This window comes from Schistocerca americana, chromosome 1 (genome assembly GCF_021461395.2).
Source record: "Schistocerca americana isolate TAMUIC-IGC-003095 chromosome 1, iqSchAmer2.1, whole genome shotgun sequence".
NCBI classification, from domain to species: domain Eukaryota; kingdom Metazoa; phylum Arthropoda; class Insecta; order Orthoptera; family Acrididae; genus Schistocerca; species Schistocerca americana.
In genome coordinates, this window is record NC_060119.1 from 61,504,452 (window position 1) to 61,527,226 (window position 22,775).

A 22,775-nucleotide genomic window follows, 5' to 3' on the forward strand; every position below is an offset into this window, starting at 1 on the left:
ATTAGTTCCCAGTTGGATGATGCCTGATAGGTTGATACATGTCTCTTTCCTAATAACACCCTTTGTTTCCTGCCAGAGATATAAGATCTGAACCATTTTGCAGCATTTCCTGTTACACTATAATATTCTAATTTACGTAAAAGGATATTGTGATTTACACAGTCAAATGCCTTTGACATATCACAAAATATACCAGTTGCCTGCAATTTTTTGTCTAATGAATTAAGCACATTTTCACTGTAAGTGTAGATAGCCTTCCCAATATCAGAACCCTTTAGAAATCCGAATTGTGACTTTGACAGTATGTTATTTGAGATAAGATGGTTATATAGCCGATTGTACATTACTTTTTCTAAAATTTATGAGTATGCTGGAAAAAGTGAAATTGGACGGAAATTTGATGCTATTTCTTTATCTCCCTTCTTAAACAGTGGCTTAACTTCATATTTCAACCATTCAGGAAATATTCCACTGATAAATGACTGGTTACACAGATAGCTTAATATATTATTTAACTCAGAATCACATTCTTTAATAAACTTTGTTGATATTTCATCATACCCACTAGATGTTTTTGATTTTAATGATTTTATGACGTATATTATTTCTGTTGGAGAAGTGAGGGTCAAATTCATATTATGGAAGTTACTTGAAATGTCTGGTCTGAGGTATTCCACAGCAGCATCTACAGAACCTGGCAACCCCATTTGTCAGTGACAGTTATAAAATGTTTGTTAAAAAGTTCTGCAACACTATACACGTCTGTCACCAATGTATCATTTACTCTTAATGCTACTTGTTCCTCTTCATGTCTGGTTCTACTGGTCTCCTCCTTCACTATATCCCATATAGTCTTTAGTTTGTTATCTGATATGACTATCTTTTCCTTGCAATATATTTGCTTTGATGTCCATATTACAGTCTTCAATATTTTGCAGTATTTCTTGTAATGTGCTAGAGTATCAACATCGGAACTGTTTTGGATTGGCAGATACAGTTTTCTTTTTGTTTTACACTATACCCCTATTCCTTGAGTAATCCATGGCTTCTCTGTAGATTTTGCTCTAACCTTGGTAAGTTTTGGGGGAAAACAGTGTTCAAATAAGGTAAGCACTTTATTAGCAAAAGTGTTATATTTTTCATTCATGCCATGAGCACTGTAAATATCAGTCCAGTGAATGTCTCTGAGGAGTGTCCTAAAATAGTCAATTTTTGGCTTATCGATTACCCTGTTGAGCTCAGATTTAACAGATTTTATATCCTGTTCAGTATTAACATTTAACAGAAGGAAATGCATGTCATTGTCTGAGAGGCCATTGACTATTCGTTTTGTAATATAATTTTGTTCATCGGACTTTTCTATAAAGATATTATCAATGGCTGTGTGTGAGCAATTGGCGACCCTAGTGGGGAACTTAACAGTGGAAATGAAGTTGAATGGTAGTGTTACTAACTCAAATACTTATTGGGAGCGTCTTTAAGGAAATCTACATTGAAATCACCAGCAACCATTATTTCTTTGTTTTTGGTTGTTAAATGGGCCAGTACAGCTTCAAGGTGGTTTATGAACAGATTAAATTTACCTGCAGGTGCTCGATATACACTTAATATTATGAAGGATTTTTGTGAAATTCTGCTGCTGTTGCACATACTTCCATGTGCTGTTCTAGGCAAAATTTATGAATGTCTATGTTCTTAAATTTATGACAGTTTCTGATGAATGTGGCAACTCCTCCTTTCTCCATTTCTGATCTACAAAAGTGAGATGCTAACCTAAGCCCTGTAACAACACTTAAAAGTTCTATACCAGTGGTCACATGATGTTCAGAGAGGCAGATTATGTCAGCTGGGTTTGAAGACTCTAATTCATCTACGCAGGTAATTAATTCATTGATTTTATTTCTCAGTCCTCGAATATTTTGATGCAATAAAGATAGCAGACGTTTCACATTGACTGAGTTAAAATTGGGTAGAGTTAAAATACCTGCTGACTGTTGTAAATTCTTAAACAATAGCTGTTTATGCTGATGTAATAAGCTAGAATTATGTTTTTTGGTTTCTTTCTCAAACTGAAGGTTTGTCTCAAACTGAAGGTACTCGCAGTGTATGTAGCAAAGACTTCTAGGTTATTGCGTCCACACTGTAATCTCATGCAGTGTTTCTTAAAGAAGCTTTATCTTATCATGTTACAGCTATTGTTTTTCTTACCGCGATAAAAATATTCTGAGCAGCCAATTTCCATCGATGATGGTTAATGCCATAAGAAAACAACTTCGAGGACGTATAAAACGGTTCATGGTTCGGTAAGTGGATAAATATGTTTGTGACACTGTTAGTACGCCACCATTTGCTCAATCTAATTGTGACCTCACACCATGCTACGGTCTTTATGCATATCGAGACATCATCCATTTCAGTGTGCAGCACGTCATAACATAATAGATACTAATGGAACTAGACAGAGCTTATGACAGCCGTGATCTATTGTTCACAAATGTTTTATTGAAATTCTTCTGGTAACAACAAAATCTTTTCGCTTTTAATTTATGAATTGTATTTGACTTTTAAATAATGTGTTCTACTGTCATTATATTTTCAGACCTATATTTTATCTTTATCTACTTCTTCTAGCACATGTAAGCCGATCGTTCTTCTGCGTCCTCAACTAATAAGAATTTATTTCACTGTTGTGTTGCAGAAGCACGAAAGGCAGTTTTTATTTCGAGACCACTGCTGTGACACTTTACTCGGCAACTAGCTTAATGAGTATGTTTCCTCTAATATATACGCACTTTTTTATTTCATTCTTAAGTACGAGTGCAGTTCAATAAGTAATGCAACACATTTTTTTTTCTCGGCCAATTTTGGTTGAAAAAACCGGAAATTTCTTGTGGAATATTTTCAAACATTCCCGCTTCATCTCGTATAGTTTCATTGACTTCCGACAGGTGGCAGCACTGTACGGAGCTGTTAAAATGGCGTCTGTAACGGATGCGCGTTGCAAACAACGGGCAGTGATCGAGTTTCTTTTGGCGGAAAACCAGGGCATCTCAGATATTCATAGGCGCTTGCAGAATGTCTACGGTGATCTGGCAGTGGACAAAAGCACGGTGAGTCGTTGGGCAAAGCGTGTGTCATCATCGCCGCAAGGTCAAGCAAGACTGTCTGATCTCCCGCGTGCGGGCCGGCCGTGCACAGCTGTGACTCCTGCAATGGCGGAGCGTGCGAACACACTCGTTCGAGATGATCGACGGATCACCATCAAACAACTCAGTGCTCAACTTGACATCTCTGTTGGTAGTGCTGTCACAATTGTTCACCAGTTGGGATATTCAAAGGTTTGTTCCCGCTGGGTCCCTCGTTGTCTAACCGAACACCATAAAGAGCAAAGGAGAACCATCTGTGCGGAATTGCTTGCTCGTCATGTGGCTGAGGGTGACAGTTTCTTGTCAAAGATTGTTACAGGCGATGAAACATGGGTTCATCACTTCGAACCTGAAACAAAACAGCAATCAATGAAGTGGCGCCACACCCACTCCCCTACCAAGAAAAAGTTTAAAGCCATACCCTCAGCCGGTAAAGTCATGGTTACAGTCTTCTGGGACGCTGAAGGGGTTATTCTGTTCGATGTCCTTCCCCATGGTCAAACGATCAACTCTGAAGTGTATTGTGCTACTCTTCAGAAATTGAAGAAACGACTTCAGCGTGTTCGTAGGCACAAAAATCTGAACGAACTTCTCCTTCTTCACGACAACGCAAGACCTCACACAAGTCTTCGCACCCGAGAGGAGCTCACAAAACTTCAGTGGACTGTTCTTCCTTATGCACCCTATAGCCCCGATCTCGCACCGTCGGATTTCCATATGTTTGGCCCAATGAAGGACGCAATCCGTGGGAGGCACTAAGCGGATGATGAAGAAGTTATTGATGCAGTACGACGTTGGCTCCGACATCGACCAGTGGAATGGTACTGTGCAGGCATACAGGCCCTCATTTCAAGGTGGCGTAAGGCCGTAGTATTGAATGGAGATTACGTTGAAAAATAGTGTTGTGTAGCTAAAAGATTGGGGAATACCCTGGTGTATTTCAATGCTGAATAAAACAACCCCTGTTTCAAAAAAAAGTGTGTTGCATTACTTATTGAACTGCCCTCGTATTTGCACTCTGCCTTTACTGTACTTTAGTCATGATGATGGCTGTTCAGTAGTTGAACCGGTCACCCTTCATATTAATTTCTTATATCTAAGACAATTTCAGTAAAAATGACAGATACTCTCGGAGCAATTCCTTGCAAAATGCAGCTCTTTAGTGCTCTATTCGCCAGTTTGTTACTGAATCATAAACTCGCCAAACCACACGTTCACTTGCTGTAACACATTATTTGCTAACCAATCTTTAAGCGAAGACGACTCATACGACGTAGAAGGTAAGAAAGACTATCTTCGTGGAAATACGGGAAACAAACAAACAAATAACACAGAACGCCAACGTCGTATCAAAAAACAGACCTCAATTTCCTTGTTCCCTCTGTTAAATTAAGTTTTAATTACAAAAGCTAGATGAAAAATTGTAGCTTCGGCTTTATTTTTCGTCAGTTGTTACATGTACTCGACACCAAAAGCTGTTTTTCCTCTTTTATTTGCTGTCACTGTTTCTGCATGTTAAAAATATACCATTTTACTACGTAAACAGTAGGCACGTCATTTATGCATTTTCTGTGTAAATAATATCCGTGTGATCCGCACGTCGTTTTATTTGTGTTTGCGACATTCAGGTGTCACCCAAAGACGGCCTAAGAAGCCGAAAGCCGACTCGTGGCCAAATTAATATATTTACAGTAAAAGTTGGTTTTCATTTTTCCTTCTTTCCATCTTTACTTGCATTTGGGCGTCACATACATCGTATCAGGCTTTTATTTACCAGTTCTATTCTGTATTACTGTAATTACAGTAGCTCAATTTCATGACCTTGGGGAATGAAATCGGCTGTGGACTGTTCCAGAAAACAATAGCTCGTTCTCGACAGTTTGACTGAAAATAACTGGTATGAACCATTTACCTGGAAACGTAGATCCCATTTGGGCGGTTCTGCATACGGGATACCTTCAAACCTGAACATGGGTTTGCCCGTGTACGTCTCTGCCAGCCTCCCTCTGATAGTGCCTTCCTGTGTGTCCACTGTCACATACTCCTCGGCCTGTGACCACAGGATGAAAACGTAAGTATTAGAATAATGTAATTACAAGCATAAGAAGCAAACATAGTAAACTATGAAAGTTTAGCTTAATACCTAGTACACATCCTAAACAGTAAATAATAATCTCATGCTATCGGATCCATTATATCATTAATTTAACAGCATTCAGAAAACGAAAAAGAACAAGGCTACATATTCACTATCAAAAGAACTATCGAATTACATTCCAGGAAAAAAAAACAGACGACTTGAGTACATTCAATATAAGGAAGACAACAGCTATAATGTCCACTTCTACATCTACATACGTACTCCGCAGGCCACCGTACGGAGCTTGGCGAAGGGTATCTTGTACCACTGCTAGCCATTTTTTTCCTGTTCCACGTGCAAATAGAGTGAGAGAAAAACGACTATATATGTGCCCCCGTATGAGACCTGATTTCTCGTATTGTGGTCCTAACGCGTAATGTTGGCTGGCGGCAGTAGAATCATTCGGAAGTCAGCTTCAGATGCTGTTTTCCTAAATTTTCTCAGCTGTGTTCCTCGGAAAGAACGTCCCCTCTCCTCCAGGGACTCCCGTTTTAGTTCTCGTAGCATCTCCGTAATACTTAGGTTTTGTTCGAACCTACTGGTAACAAATCTAGAAGCCTGTCTCTCACTTGCTTCGATGACCTGGTGCGGATCACAAGCACTCGAGCAGTATTCAAGAATAGGTCACACCAGCATTCTATATGCTGTTTCCTTTACAGGTGAACCAATCTTTCCTAAAGTTTTCCCAATAAACCGAAGTAGACCACTCGCCTTCTCTACTACATCATTACACGCTCGTTTCATTTGAAATGGCTTTACAACGTTACGCCCAGCTATTTAATCGACGTGACCCTATCAAGCAGTACACCACTAATGCTCTATTCGAACATCGCGGATTTGTTTTTCTTACTCATCTACATTAACTTACATTTTTCTACATTTTAAGCTAGCTGCCAATTATCACACCAACCAGAAATTTTGTGTAAGTCATATTGTATCCTCCTAAATTCACTCAACGACGACCCCTTCCCGCATACCCCAGTATCATCAGCAAATAGCTGCAGACTGCTGCTCACCCTGTCCGCCGGATCGCTTATATACATGGAAAGTGACAGCTGTCCTATCACACTTCCCTGGGGCACACATGACGATGTGCTTGTCTCTGAACACTCGCCATCGAGGACATCGTACTGTTTTCTGTTACTTAAGAGATCCTCGAGCCACTTATATAACTGGAAACCTACTCCGTATATTCGTGTATTTGTTAACTGTCTGCAGTGGTGCCCGTGTCAAATGCTTTTCCGATACCTAGGAATACAGAATCTGCCTGTTGCCCTCCATCCAAAGTTCGCAGTATATCACGTGAGAAAGGGCAAGCTGAGTATCACACGAGCAGTGTTTCCAAAAACCGTGCGATTTGTAGACAGGAACTTTTCCATCTCAAGGAAATTTGTTATATTCGAACTGTGAATATGTTCAAGAATTCGGCAGCAAACCGATGTTAGGGGTATTGGTCTGTAAATGAGCCAGTTCGTTCTTTTACCCTCCTTACATACAAGAGTCACCTGCGCTTTGTACCAATCGCTTGGGACTTGGCGCAGGGAGAGCGATTCACTTTCTAAACCCGAAATAGAACGCAGTGGTCAGCACACTGGACTCACATGCGGGAGGACGAAGGTTCAAACCCGCGTCCGGCCATACTGATTGAGCTTTTACGTGATTTCCCTAAATCGCTTCAGGCAAATGCTGGGATGGTTCCTTTCAAAGGGCACGGCCCACTTCCTTTCCCATCCCTCCCTAATCCGTTGGGACCATTGACCTCGCTGTCTGATTCCCTCCCTCAGATCAACCAACCAACCAACGAAAACCGAACAGGGATCGGATCCGGACTAGGCGACTCATTTGTTTACAACGCTTTCCGTTGTTCCTCTGCACCGGAGATGCCTATTAATATGCACTCCACAAGGGAGTCTGTGCGATGGACAAACAATGACAATAGCCCTGCGTGGACTTTTTCTTAAACACGAAATTAAAACTTCGGTTTATCTTCTATTGCCACACCAGACTGGTCAAGAACTGACTGGATAGAAGCCTTAGACCCGCTTAGTGGTTTTACGTAACAGCAAATGATGTTACTTAAGATCAAAATTTTCCCGGATTCTGGGCATGATCTTTACTAAGGAATGACGGTGGTAATTGTATGATTCACGTGTAGATCTTTTCCCAGACTCACGATTCACTAGTAATGATAGCATTTCGTCATTTGCGCGTTGTCTTTTAAATCTACGGTGCAAGAGCCTTTGCTTCCTCAGCAGTTTCTGGATTTTATTATTAAACCACGATGAGTCTTTTCCGTCCCTAACCCACTTACTCGGCACATATTTCTGCACAGCATGATTTGCAAGCCGGTCAAACTTTGCCTATAATTCATCTATGTCCATCACACTGGAACTAAGTGGGATACTAACAACTGCTTATCTGCAGAAGTACTTTCGTAGCCTTTTTGATTGGTTTATTGTTTGGTGGTCTAGTGTGGACCTCAGGTGCTTATAAAAGCACAATTTGTTCATGATGTTTGGGCACAAAAAGTACTAACTATGGGGATTGCCACTTCTGTAATTTGTGTTCGTGGCAGATCGTCGATAATTGGGAGCTAGTGTTTGCCCGCACTTTAAATCAGACGGGAAACGCAGCAGAAATTAACAACAACTGTGGGACCCCATTACTATTATTGACATACAAAGTCGTGCATCTGTCCATTTTAAAAAGACTAGAAGAAAAATATGAAAAAACAAACCAAAGGGAGGTTCTCCGTGAGGTCGCTCAGGAATGGAACACATACTCAATCTGAGAATGATAATGTTACTTGCTGTGTTCCACTTTTGCAATCTTAATGAATAACTCGTTAAGGGCCGGCCAGTGTGACCGAGCGGTTCTAGGCGCTTCAGTCTGGAACCACGCGACCGCTACGGTCGCAGGTTCGAATCCTGCCTTGGGCATGGATGTGTGTGATGTCCTTAGGTTAGTTAGGTTTAAGTAGTTCTAAGTTCTAGGGGACTGATGACCTCGGATGTTAAGTCACATAATAGTCAGAGCCATTTGAACCATTTGAACCACTCGTTAAGGAAAGTTGTAAGGTAGTATTGCGAGTAAGAAAGATCACAACAAATGAGATTATAGTAGTCATCTAAATAATGTTCATTTCGACATACAATCAGTTGGTATTGAATCATCCAGAGAAAGCTCTTATAAAAAATTTACAACAAGTAATTTACTCAGATTCAAACTTTTGGCTTTCTCCTGTATAAATGTTTTTCAAGTCCGTTCGTTTCTTTTGATTGTTACAGGTCTCTGCACAACAGTGCATGGTACCAGTACGTCCCAAAAAGTCGCACGCGAAAGTACAATTCTTAAAGGGGTCATGTCTCGCATTTTATAGATCCCAAGGTTGAGGGGTGGAGTGTATTGGATAGCTCCTGCCCTAGCGACCATTTGTATACCTATCAGAAAAGCGGGCATACTGTAACTATCCTACAGTACAGAGTCGAAATTTAAACGTTACAGGCTTCTTGCAGCCCAGGCAAACTGAGCAAATTTGTTGGTTATTTTGCATTAGGTGTGGTCTAGACTGGACCTTAGGTGTCATATAAAAGCAACATTTGTCTGTGGGCGATTTCTGAGCAGACCACGAAAGACCATGGTTTTTGCGTATGAAAAGTACAATTGTGGGGTTAAACACGTGTATAATTTCTATTCGTGGCAGACTGTCGAAGCTTTCACCATGCGTTCTTAAGATGATGTTCTTGGGGAACTTCGCAACTTGTTTCGATACCATTATCCGTTACCGAAATCCAGAGGTTCAAAGTTATAATATGTATGCACAAAACTGCAAAAACCGATTTATAGCTGTTGTTGCACCATGGGCCGTAAATATGTAAATATTGTAAGTGGCTCTAATTTTAACTGTACCTTCATTAAACATTTACCTAGAGACGCATTTTCCCATTTTCGATAATCTTTATCCGTTATCAAGATACATCAGAAGAACCGTGATTTTTATCTACCAAAAGTATTAATTGTGAGGCCAAGCTATGTTTTTAGTCAACATTTTTTCACCAATAAAACTTAATGACACACTGTCTCTACGAAGACCACTTCAAGGCAATACAAATGTGTCCAAAGTGGTACTGCAGTGACAAAAAATGGGCTAAAAAGAGTTTTAACATGACTGAAAAGAACTTAAAATGACTGCTAAAAGCTATCTAAAACTGGAAAGGTCGCAAATCCAAAGAAGTATTCTAACAAAATTTTTAGTCTTGTAAGATACAAATCACAAGTTGGGCGTTTACATGCATTACGATCTATGAGCACTGTATCCATAAAATAATTTAAAGGAAACGATTATGAGTTAACCTTATATCACGAGTACTTATTTGTTGTTTATACAGGGTGTTACAAAAAGGTACGGCCAAACTTTCAGGAAACATTCCTCACACACAAAGAAAGAAAATATGTTATGTGGACATGTGTCCGGAAACGCTTACTTTCCATGTTAGAACTCATTTTATTACTTCTCTTCAAATCACATTAATCATGGAATGGAAACACACAGCAACAGAACGTACCAGCGTGACTTCAAACACTTTGTTACAGGAAATGTTCAAAATGTCCTCCGTTAGCGAGGATGCATGCATCCACCCTCCGTCGCATGGAATCCCTGATGCTCTGATGCAGCCCTGGAGAATGGCGTATTGTATCACAGCCGTCCACAATACGAGCACGAAGAGTCTCCACATCTGGTACCGGGGTTTCGTAGACAAGAGCTTTTAAATGCCTCCATAAATGAAAGTCAAGTGGGTTGAGGTCAGGAGAGCGTGGAGGCCATGGAATTGGTCCGCCTCTACCAATCCATCGGTCACCGAATCTGTTGTTGAGAAGCGTACGAACACTTCGACTGAAATGTGCAGGAGCTCCATCATGCTTGAACCACATGTTGTGTCGTACTTGTAAAGGCACATGTTCTAGCAGCACAGGTAGAGTATCCCGTATGAAATCATGATAACGTGCTCCATTGAGCGTAGGTGGAAGAACATGGGGCCAATCAAGACATCACCAACAATGCCTGCCCAAACGTTCACAGAAAATCTGTGTTGATGACGTGATTGCTCAATTGCGTGCGGATTCTCGTCAGCCCACACATGTTGATTGTGAAAATTTACAATTTGATCACGTTGGAATGAAGCCTCATCCGTAAAGAGAACATTTGAACTGAAATGAGGATTGAAACATTGTTGGATGAACCATTCGCAGAAGTGTACCCGTGGAGGCCAATCAGCTGCTGATTGTGCCTGCACACGGTGTACATGGTACGGAAACAACTGGTTCTCCCGTAGCACTCTTCATACAGTGACGTGGTCAACGTTACCTTGTACAGCAGCAACTTCTCTGACGCTGACATTAGGGTTATCGTCAACTGCACGAAGAATTGCCTCGTCCATTGCAGGTGTCCTCGTCGTTCTAGGTCTTCCCCAGTCGCGAGTCATAGGCTGGAATGTTCCGTGCTCCCTAAGACGCCGATCAATTGCTTCGAACGTCTTCCTGTCGGGACACCTTCGTTCTGGAAATCTGTCTCGATACAAACGTACCGCGCCACGGCTATTGCCCCGTGCTAATCCAAACATCAAATGGGCATCTGCCAACTCCGCATCTGTAAACATTGCACTGACTGCAAAACCACGTTCGTGATGAACACTAACCTGTTGATGCTACTTAATGATGTGCTTGATGCTAGTACTGTAGAGCAATGAGTCGCATGTCAACACAAGCACCGAAGTCAACATTACCTTCCTTCAATTGGGCCAACTGGCGGTGAATCGAGGAAGTACAGTACATAGTGACGAAACTAAAATGAGCTCTAACATGGACATTAAGCGTACCCGGACACATGTCCACATAATATCTTTTCTTTGTGTGTGAGGAATGTTCCCTGAAAGTTTGGCCGTACCTTTCTGTAACATCCTGTATGTGTCAAAGCTCATAAATTCGTCGAAATATAGAAATAAGCTGTCAAAATTTTACTGACCTATATAAGTCCTTTTATATAAGCACCACACTCTACTATTACAAGGAAAAGGAGGGGTAAACAGCAAAAATGCTGCTGTCGGAGCACAATAAAGGCGAATATGTTCCTGTTTAAAAGGCTCTGACAGAAAAGTGGGGAACCAGCTGATTGTATCTCCACTCCGCCTTTCTCATCAAAACTTTTTGTGCCGAACGAGGGCAGGAGAGAGACAGTGATGATCGAAGAGGAGATAGTCACAGTGGGAGAGAAAGAGAGAGGAGACAGTGAAGCGGGACAGAGATGGATGAAGAAGTGGGAGCCAAAAAGAGAGGAGATAGTGACGGGCAGTGAAAGACAGTGGCAGTAAAAGTGAAAGAGAGTGGATGGAGACAGAGGCTGTGGGAGCAAAATAGAGAGAAAACAGTTAAATGAAAAATACAGATTAGTGCAGACCGTTCATAGACTTGTGGGGTTTGGACTCTTTCAGGCCTGTGAACTTTAACACGAAAGTGTAGGGTAGGGCGCAGTTTGGATCTAGTATGGGGGGGGGGGGGATAAATGGGAATCCTCTAGCAGTTTTGAGCTGACGATGCATGGTGGAGACAGACACAGGGGAGAGAAAGACAAAAAGAGACATTGTAAGTGACAAGAGACAGTGGCAGTTGGAGATACTCTAAATCAACGGGAGATAAAAAGGAGACAGTGGGAGAGAGATGCATGTAGACAGTGACTATGAGATGGAGATGCTGAGTATGAAGGCTTAGTTACAAAGAGAGACTGGGTGAAAGGTCTTGTGTTAAAACAGAGAGAATACGTTCGCATGTCACAATTTTTGGATTGGAAGTCGGAATGAGGATTGAGGCTGCTGCTTACCAACTTGTCTGTCAAAGTTTTTCAAAAAAGAACATATTCGCCTCTTTTGTGCTCCATCTGGAGTATTTTTCTGTTCGATTTATAGTTATAATAACAAGTTAAAGTGACAACTCCGCTAATGTTTCAATTAAATACTAATAAATATTAAATTTTCTCCATTTCACTTTATTGGTTGAGGCATATGCTGTACACGTCTACCCATCAAACATGTACTGTTCTGAAAACAAAACAATTATAAATAGGACACGCTAACCAACTTACAGTTACGGAGAATGTTAATAGAGAGAGGTGCAGAACTGCGACCAAGCGGAGTAGCACGCTGAGCTCCATTTTCGCCAGGAGCTGCAGAGACAGTGGAGTGGCGAGAGGTGACGGAACTACATATACTGCGAAGGTTCGCGACACCTCAAGCGCCTTATCTGTAAACGACACGCCACTCGAATGCGTGGGAAAATCACTGCATCAGGTGATCTACTTCAGATAGAGATTGCTATAATTAACTAAGTGTGATTGCTGGCTAATAGTTTGTTTCAAGTAACAGACAGAAAAATATCTAATCTTCAGAAATTGCCACACAATCTGCTAATAAAAAAATACGAGATCACATCACGTAACGATGTGGCGCTGTGACTGAGACATTACATTTGTGTTTTGGAGGAGCTTAAAAAAATCTCTTACTCTGTATTTGCATTTGGGAGGACCATAACAGAATCTGTTTCATATAAATCGGACTCGACCTGTGATTTGTACGTGTAGAAATGTGCAAAAAAGACGCATCTAAACATGGAATATGAACTACTGAATTACGCTCAAGTGAATGAATAACCAGTAAGAAGTAATCACCATGACTGAAGAAAGGCCCAAATCGTACCGTCTCGGAGTTGGTTCTACATATTCACCACACGAAACGACACATTTCCTCCACTGGTGAATGAGTGGTGGGTGTCCTGATTGAAGAACTAGTGACATTAACTACACTACCGGGAAGTTGTTCCGCCTTTCCCACTACTTCACAGTCTTCCTGGATGTGCCATGTAGTTAGCTCGTCATGAGAGGTAAGAGGAAGGGCTCGCTGGATTGAATGTGAAGGACAAGTTTTGTATCACAAAATGACCGTACAGGCTAATGTCTGTTTTGAAGTTAGCAACGCGTCGTACGGTTTGACATTTTTGTCTGACATAGCTTCAGAAATTTTGTCAAAAAATCCTGCCAAATTTTTTCGCCATTTGCCTGTCCTCCAAAAGCATGATCTGTCAACAATAAACAATGATATGCTCATGAGATGATCAACGTGAGCTCACTCAGTGACATGTGACATGCGGTGATGACGCTGAGTACTTCCGCTGGCCGATCTACTGCTGATACCGCTGTGAGTGTGAGGGTGGCAAATCTGCAACATACAGGGTTATTCAGATGCCCCCTAAGGATTCCTAGTATATTGTTCGTGGCTATTATTAACTTAAACGTGCCTGTGATAGTATTGAAAGAAAAACGACTTTTTTCGATGTTACGCTAAAAGTAATTACTTTAGCAATTCGATCCAAATTTAACCCTTACAGTCACAGCCCTGAAGAATACAACGATATAATTGTTTATTTTATGCTGTTAAAAGTCACAAAACTGATAGGTAAAATTTACACAAACGTCAGTTTTACAATTTGTAGGTGTTCGACTAAGTCGGTGGCGAAACAGGCCCAGTCAGTGAAGACTGGTCGAATATGGGCAATAATTCATGGAGCCGCAAATCTTTGTACAGTGGTAGGAGGCAGTGTCGTGAACAACATACTAGAAAAACTGACCTGTGGAGACTGAGTACGAGAGTGGGGGTGCCTATGAAGGTCATTTTTGTACATTTTTCTTGAATAACTGGAAAAATACGGCTTCTAGCGAGAAAGTATCCCAGTTCGAAATTTAACTAAATTAAATTTTCTACAAAAAGCTCCTGACTAATAGTTTGCACACAGCGAGCGAGAGAACATGAAAATCTGATGGGTGGTTTTGAAGGTCGAATATATCATTGCGGGTTGCGTAAAAGAATGTCTGTAGGGGCAACCGAATCTCCCTGCGTAAGATACCATTTTGCTTCCACTAACGTTTTCGTATGGTACAAAGTCGTAATCACCGCCTCTAAAAATTGGAGTTATGTAATTACTTTTAGTTTTTACATGTCTGCTACCCTGGCACTATCTGACATCTCTAAGCCACATTACACACACAGCATGCCAAACTGAATGACGCAGCCCACTGATAAATTGGAGAATCATGTGGTAATGTTGCAGGTGTCTGAGCTCGATCCAAACGGCTATAAAAGTCATCAGGATTTGTCTGACACAGCCGCAAACATGGATACTAGAGTACATGGTTCGGGTCATGCGGAGGCGAGACGTGAGCTGTGAAGTCACCGTGAACCCTCCGCCCGCCGCACTGCATTGAGGCTTACACTGATCAGTCAGAAGTTATGACCACCTACCTAATGCCAGTATGTCTACCTGTGGCACGGGTAACAGCGGCGACGCGTCGTGGCATGGAACTAACTAACTAACTAGCAATGAGGCCTTGGTACACAGCGGGAAGTAGTTGGCACCACATCTGCACATTTAAGTCACTTAATTCCCGTAAATTCTTTGAGGGCGATGAGCTCTGACGCCATGTTCAATCACATCCCTGGTGTCTTCGATCGGGTTCAGATCTGGTGAGTTGGAGGGAGTGGAGCAACACATCAATTGGAACTCGTCACTGTGTTCCACGAACCACACCGTCACACTCCTGGCCTTGTCACATGGCGCATAATTTTGTTGAAAAATGCCACTGCCGTCGGGAAACATGATCGTCGTGAAGGTGTGCACGTGGTCTGCAACCAGTATGCGATACTCCATGGCCGTCACGGTGTTTGCACGTGCTCCACTGGACCCATGGGTGCCCACGTGAATGCTCCCCAGAGCATAATGGAGCCCCCGACAGCTTGTCTCCGCGTGAACGAGTTGTTCCCTTGTAAGGCGACGGATTCGCATCCTCCCGTCGGCATGATGAACAAGGTATCGAGATTCATCAGACCACGCAACGCTCTGCCACTGTGCCAACGTCCAGTGCCGATGGTCACGTGCCCTTTTCAGTCGTAGTTGCCGATGATGCGGTGTTAATATTGGTACATGTATGGGTCGCTGGCTGTGGAGGCCCATCATTAGTTCGTTGCACTGTATGTTCAGACACACTTGGAGTCTGCCCAGCATTACATTCTGATATAAGTTCCGTCACAGTACGCCATCTGTACTGTTTAACCAGGATGCCCAGCCTACGACGTCCGAAAATCTCGTGCCGGACCATAAAAATCCGCCCTCGGTCAAACTCAGATAGATCGCGCGCCTTCCCCATTCCACTCACGGACAGCACGCCTACTGATACTACATTCACTGTGCGTGTGTCTATCATTCCTCGGCAGGTGACGCTGACATCGCCTTGACGAGTTTCTATCGACAATAGGTCGGTGGTCATAACGGTCTGGCTGATAAGTGTACAGGCACATACGCTGGTATGAATGTGATAGAGATTTTCCAGGCACTGTTGTTACTTTTATTGTTATTAGGCTTTATATTAGACTATTTTTTGTGGTCGGTGAGATGTAGGTTTAAAGTCTACGAACTACGTTTATTTTCAGATTTTGTTACTATCTTCGAGTTTTCAAAACACTAAGACTTAAATCAGTAAAAGCTGGTGAAACGCTAAATTGCCTGTCTTCTTTTTAGTAGTAACTTCACTAGGAAGAGGGTATCTCAATACGGCTCTGGCAAAAGATAGGATTATAAGATATGTAACGGAAAGTCTCTGCCTTTGCAATATCTTCAGATGACCTGCTAGTACACTGTCCTTTCACAACCACTTGTTGTTGAAAGTCACAAAAAGAGCCCTCTACAGCTTTTAGAACATGTTTTAATTTCATGTGACCCAGTCCTATACCGAGAGAGGCGATTCTGCAAATTTGCATTGTTTTGCCTAAGGTCTTTTTATTTATTTTTCCATAATTTCTAATTGTTGGAGTAAGCACTAATTGTCGAATTTACAGCAGTGTTTGTTTTCATGGTTCATGTTTTGTCTAGTAGTAATTTCTTCATTAGTTCATAATACGAGTATATTTACCTGCAAAGTATCTTCTACTTCTTTATGGTAGCTTCGTTTCTGTGCCTGAATATTTCTCTCATTACTAGTCTCTTGACTATGTCCCAAATTAGCACCAGAGGATGGTAGATCTAGAACTGGAGCAGCAACAGTCTTCATCTCACGTTTCGAAGCAGTATTCAAGAGTTTACTTTTCAAATCCCTTTCATAACTCGAACCAGTGAAATGTATTGAGCAGATACGAGCATTTTCAACTCAAAACAAATCTTCACGAATACAAGCATTTATTCACTTTCGTTTCGTCTCATCTTGTTTAGGAAATAGACGAATCTTAACTTACTTAGTTGTTTGCTGTGGTTAGTATAGCGATCGCGCAGCAAACCATTAGTATTTATTTAAAAATTTACTCTAAAAAATCCCACAATACACAGATAATTACGACGTGACTCTGAACTCATGGCTAGTCACTAATAAAAGTTCACACTGCCGTAAACAACATTGGTTTTACTCGTAAACGAAACTGCAGCACAATACCTTATGCCATCTTCAAGCTGGTTGGGTTCACTCTGACGTAATCGCCACAGCTTGCTACTGCGAATAAACTTAGTGATTCCTACCATGAGTTCCACACTGCTGGTACATGTGCCTAATGTCGTATACAGCCCCCATGAAAACGCAGAACTGTCGCAACACGACGTGAATGGACTCGTCTGAAGTAGTGCTGGAGGGAACTGACACCATGAACCCTGCAGGGCTGTCCATAAATCCGCAAGAGTACGAGGGGCTGGAGATCTCTTCCGAACAGCGCGTCGCAAGGCATCCCAGATGTGCTCAATAATGTTCATGACGAGAGTCTGGTGGCTATTGGAACTGATTAAACTAGGAAGAGTGTCTCTGGAGTCACTCTGTAGCAATTCTGGACCCGTGGGGTGTCGCATTGTCCGGCTGGAGTTGCTCAAGTCCGTCGGACTGCTCAATGGACATGAATGGGTGAACGTGATCAGGCGGGATGCTTACGTTCGTGTCAAGTGTCAGAGTCGTATCTAGACGTATCAGGGATCCCATATCACTCCAACTGCACACGCCCCACACCATTACAGAGCCTCTACCGGCTTGAACAGTCCCCTGCTGACATGCAGGATTCATGGATTCATTAGGTTGTTTTCATACCCGGACACGTCCATCCGTTCGATACAATTTGAAACGAGACTCGTCCTACCACACAACATGTTTCCAGTCGTCAACAGACCCATGTCCGTGTTGACAGGTCCAGGCAAGGCGTAAGGCTTTGTGTCGTGCAGTGATCAAGGGTACACGAGTGGGCATTCGGCTCCGAAAGCCCATATCGGTGATGTTTCGTTGAGTGGATCCCACGCTGACACTTGTTGGTGGCCCAGCACTGAAAGCTGCAGCAATTTGCGGATGGGTTGCACTTCTGTCGCGTTGAACGATTCTCTTCAGCCGTTGTTGGTCCGTTCTTGCAGGATATTTTCCGGCCGCAGCGACGTCGGAGATAAGATATTTTACCTCGTTCCTGATATTTACGGTACACTCGTTAAATGGTCGTACAGCAAAAGCCCCATTTCATCGCTACCTCGGGGATGCTTTGTCCCATCGCTCGTGCGCCGACTATAACACCACGTTCAAACTCACTTAAATCTTGATAACCTGACATTGTAGCGGCAGTAACCGTTCTAACAACTGCAGTAGACACTTGTTGGCTTATATAAGCGTTGCCAACTACAGCGCTGTATTCTCCCTGTTTACATACCTCTGTATTTGAATAGCGTGGTTGTATCAGTTTCTTTGGCGCTTCAGTGTAATAGCCGTTAGCGTATTTCCGTTGGTGCTGAGAACGAATCATGCCATGACTACTGTATCAACGGGCTGAGACACCGCGTTTTGCCTCCTCTAGCGAGCCGGCGGGAGTGGCCGAGCGGTTCTAGGCGCTACAGTCTGGAACTGCGCAACCGCTACGGTCGCAGGTTCGAATCCTGCCTCGGGCATGGATGTGTGTGATGTCCTTAGGTTAGTTGGGTTTAAGTAGTTCTGTCCGCCCCCGGTAGCTGAGTGGTCAGCGCGACAGACTGTCAATCCAAAGGGCCTGGGTTCGATTCCCGGCTGGGTCGGAGATTTGCTCCGCTCAGGGACTGGGTGTTGCGTCGTCCTAATCATCATCATTTCATTCCCATCGAAGCGCAAGTCGCCGAAGTGGCGTCAAATCGAAAGACTTGCACCAGGCGAACGGTCTACCCGACGGGAGGCCCTCGTCACACGACATTTCTTTTCATAAGTAGTTCTAAGTTCTAGGGGACTGATGACCTCAGAAGTTAAGTCCCATAGTGCTCAGAGCCATTTGAACCATTTTTGAGCCTCCTCTCGCGACGTGCGACAGTAGCGTGGCGCGAGGATTTCAATGTGTTCCAGGGTAGCAGACATGCACGTGCATGAGACTTTATGACTATGCCTCGCGAGCTAAAACGCTGTACTCATTGGCGTATTAAAATAGCGTTGACGAGCTGTGGCTAACGTGAAGCCCTTTCGCTACTGAACTAGTAGCTTACCCACGCTGCTACGGCGCACTCTGACCTGCTCTGGGGTATTGCTCCCTATCAACTGATAGTGAATCTAGAGACGATTTATTTCAAGGCTAAATTAATCACCGCCGAAGCTTCGATCTTTTCAAGAGGATTTTCTGAAGCAATGGCATTTGAGAAGGCACGCCGAGACAAAATTTAAGTGGCTAATACTACAGAGATATATGAGTGCTCTACAACGCAAAGTATGTAGATACTGTTCTTCGTTTCTCCCGATAACTTTTGACTCCGCTGCTTTAAACAGATTATCGAGATTTAACTATACTGCAATGTGTGTAGAATCAAACAGTTTAAAAAAGGTATAAAACGGTATTACGTTCTATGTACGGCATTTGGTGCTTTGTGAAGAACGCAATGCAAGCACTATGTGTCTCATGAAACTGGCCCACACTCTATCGCTGCAGACAATACAGGTATATTTCCTTGTATGTTTCCAATGGCTGAATCACAACAGGAGTGCTGGTTCGCGTTATGATCGTTGATATTAACTGTTTACTATGTGGCAGCACATGAGAACAAATCCAGTCTCGTCACGAAAGCGCGTTTTTTTAAATTTATTTATTCATTTACATCTGTCCTGGAGGTCGTGGGGCTAACTGTGGTCAAGTTCCCGCTATGAACCCTGTACTTAACGAAAATGAAAGTAATTTATAAATACTTACTGGGGTAAACTAATGGTGAATTCATGGCATGATGTTAGAGATCTTTGTTTCTGTTTCGTGGAGATGATTATTGTGGAATACTGGGTGAGAGGTTTAGATGTAAATGTAAATGTCATGTGACTAGGGCCTCCCGTCGGGTAGACCGTTCGCCGGGTGCAAGTGTTTCGATTTGACACCACTTCGGCGACTTGCTCGTCGATGGGGATGAAATGATGATGATTAGGACAACACAACATAGGACAACACAACACCCAGTCCCTGAGCGGAGAAAATCTCCGACCCAGCTAGTAATGGAACCCGATCTCTTAGGACTGAAATTCTGTCGCTCTGACTTCGCAGCTACCGGGGGCGGACAGAGGTTTAGATAATGTTGTAGGGTTGCGGAAAATTTTGTATATGTCGGATGTATTTCTGGGGATGATTTAATGTACTCGTATTTGTTGGGTGGCGGATAGTATTGCAACATGGCAGCTAGGATTGGTCGTGGCTTCATTTATGCTACAAGGAGTAGGGTGAGCTATGGCTGACACGTGGGGTAAACATCGCTGATAATGTCAGAAGTCTAGCTCGGGGGGACGGACGGACTAATGTTCTGTGGGAAAGAGTCTAGGGTGTTCAGGGATGGGGAAAAGGTAGGACGTGTTAATAGAGACGCAACAGCAAGCCAAAGTTCTCCTTAATGAATGTTGGACCTCTATTTCAGGGGATGTTTAGCCGTTCTTAGTGTTTGAGGGTGTGTGGTACATTCATGAACAGGTGCGGAATACGGATGCTAGAAGTTAGTTGCAAAGTGCCTGTCATTCTTGGATTTGAGCCATGTAGTAGCAGCTGTCAGCACGTAAGTATAGGTCGGTGTACGGCTTCTTCCGGTACACGCTGTGGTCAAAGTGCTCTTCTTCTAACCAGGAAGTCCAGAAAGAGGAGTACTTCATCTACCTCTACTTGCACTGTGGATCTGGTGATCTGGCGTATGGAATTGAGGTATGTAAGGAACTCATTCAACTTGTCTCTTCCCTGTGACCCTATGACCAAAGTGTGATATACATACCGGAAGAAAGAGGTGTATTTTCACTGTGCTGATTCCAGGGCTTCCTCCTCGAAACATCCCAAGTACGTGTTGGCGTTAACTGGTGAAAGCGGACTCCTCATGGCTACTACTTCCACCTGCTCGTAGTAGGTACAGTCGAAAAGAAAGTATGTTGACGTCAAGACGTGCCTAAAAAGGTTTGTCGTCTCTGTGTCAAATTTCTGGCCAATAAATTGTAAGTATAACTGTAAAGGTATTCTGGTAAAAAGAGAAACAACATCGAAACTCACAAGGATGTCGGGACACTTAAGCTTGAAATTGTAAAGGCGTCCAATAAAATCCACAAGCTACAGATGTGATGTGAGCGCTTCCCCACGTAATGGCTAAGCAAATACTTTAGGTACTTTGCAAGTTAGTGTGTCGGTGCACCAATGTTGCTGACAGTGGGACGTAAAGGAACCCCATCCTTGAGAAACTTCAGCAGTTGTATTGTCGCCTGGAAATGGAAAAAGTGCTAAATAAATATTTTCTTGTTTGTGAAAAGATACGAAGTGACAAACGCACAAAATCGAATAAAGTAAGATAATAGTCGTATCTACGCTGAAACAACATCAAAGAAAACACAATGTTCGTTGTTAACACTAATTGCGCAAAGACTGTGATGCTATTAAAACTTACTTCTGTTCGAGTCCTGGGAAGAACAAGACGCAATCATGTATGCTAACATTTTATTAAGTGAATGGAAAGATCTGTGATGTGACAATTTCTGTTTCTTATCTCGGAATATAATTATTGCTCGTTAACATAAAATAATGGATTTTATTCAGTGTTCCTGTATGTGTAAAACACCTTTCCTCAGAGCTATTGCCATTTTCAGTGTAGCTGATGTACGTTAATTGTTGGCCGCCATTGCTGCAACATTCTCTAAATTCACCCAAAGCTGGACACGACGCCCACATATTCGCTAAAAACTGGCTTCATTAATCAAGATAAGTCAAATGTGCAAGCAATGCGAGCACATATGGTCAGAATTTAAATTATTTCAGGTACACCAGGACGCAGCCAGCCGAGTATGTGAAACAACGACGCAGCTCGTTTTCTTTTACCATTTCCAGCTACTTATAACCGTCTTCTAGATGATCAGCAGCTGTACATGCAGTAACCACATTTACCCTGAAAATAAGATATCTCATGTTTTCCTGTTTAATCTGCTGTTTAAGAGAATAGTCATCGTCACATTCTTATAAAGCTAGCCACACCTTTAAACAAATAGTAATTACCGTGAGACTTTCGACTAACATTACGTGTACTATAAAATCAAATGGACATAATTATCTTAACAGTGTTGTATATATATCCAGCTTATATGAATTTCGTACGAAATGTAAATATATTTTTCATCAAGTTTAGGGAAATTAGAGTGCAACATTTTTTCGCCGTTTATTCATCACGAATTATTTTTTTTAATAAGTTAGGGTATATCACACAGTCCATAAAGTGTTGGTGGATCTAATTCTCTCTGTCTTAGCTTCTTAATAACTTCGTCTGGCAAGCCGGATTCTTTGAGAAGCACCGTGGCCTTCCTCTCCACTCATTTGATAGGGTCAGTGTCGATCTTCCGATGTGCACTGTCTTATACAAGGCCCCGCATTTTCTCTATATAATTCTGGTGATGATGATGAAGAAATTGATGAAATGTATGACGAGATAAAAGAAATTATTCAGGTAGTGAAGGGAGACGAAAATTTAGTAGTCATGGGTGACTGGTAATCGTCAGTAGGAAAAGGGAGAGAAGGAAACATAGTAGGTGAATATGGATTGGGGGGAAAAAATAAAAGAGGAAGCCGCCTTGTAGAATTTTGCACAGGGCATAACTTAATCATAGCTAACACTTGGTTGAAGAATCATAAAAGAAGGTTGTATACCTGGAAGAATCCTGGAGATACTAAAAGGTATCAGATAGATTATATAATGGTAAGACAGAGATTTAGGAACCAGGTTTTAAATTGTAAGACATTTACAGGGGCAGACGTGGATTCTGACCACCATCTATTGGTTATGAACTGCAGATTGAAACTGAAGAAACTGCAAAAAGGTGGGGATTTAAGGAGATGGGACCTGGATAAACTGAAAGAACGAGAGGTTGTAGAGAGATTCAGGGAGAGCATAAGGGAACAATTGACAGGAATGGGGGAAAGAAATACAGTAGAAGAAGA

At 42.3% G+C, this 22,775-nt stretch overlaps 1 protein-coding gene across 1 annotated transcript in view; it reads right to left on the reverse strand.

Annotated features, from left to right (window-relative positions):
• LOC124621762 (esterase FE4-like) overlaps nucleotides 1-12,532 on the reverse strand; it is a 76,755-nt gene extending 64,223 nt beyond the window's left edge. Inside the window, exons 1-2 of the mRNA XM_047147181.1 lie at nucleotides 12,422-12,532; nucleotides 5,059-5,196 (exon numbers count right to left, since the gene is read on the reverse strand). Coding sequence (XP_047003137.1) covers nucleotides 5,059-5,196; nucleotides 12,422-12,490 — 207 coding nt within the window. The 5' untranslated portion in view covers nucleotides 12,491-12,532. The remainder of the gene's footprint in view (nucleotides 1-5,058; nucleotides 5,197-12,421) is intronic.
• Between the last annotated feature and the right edge of the window lie 10,243 nt (nucleotides 12,533-22,775).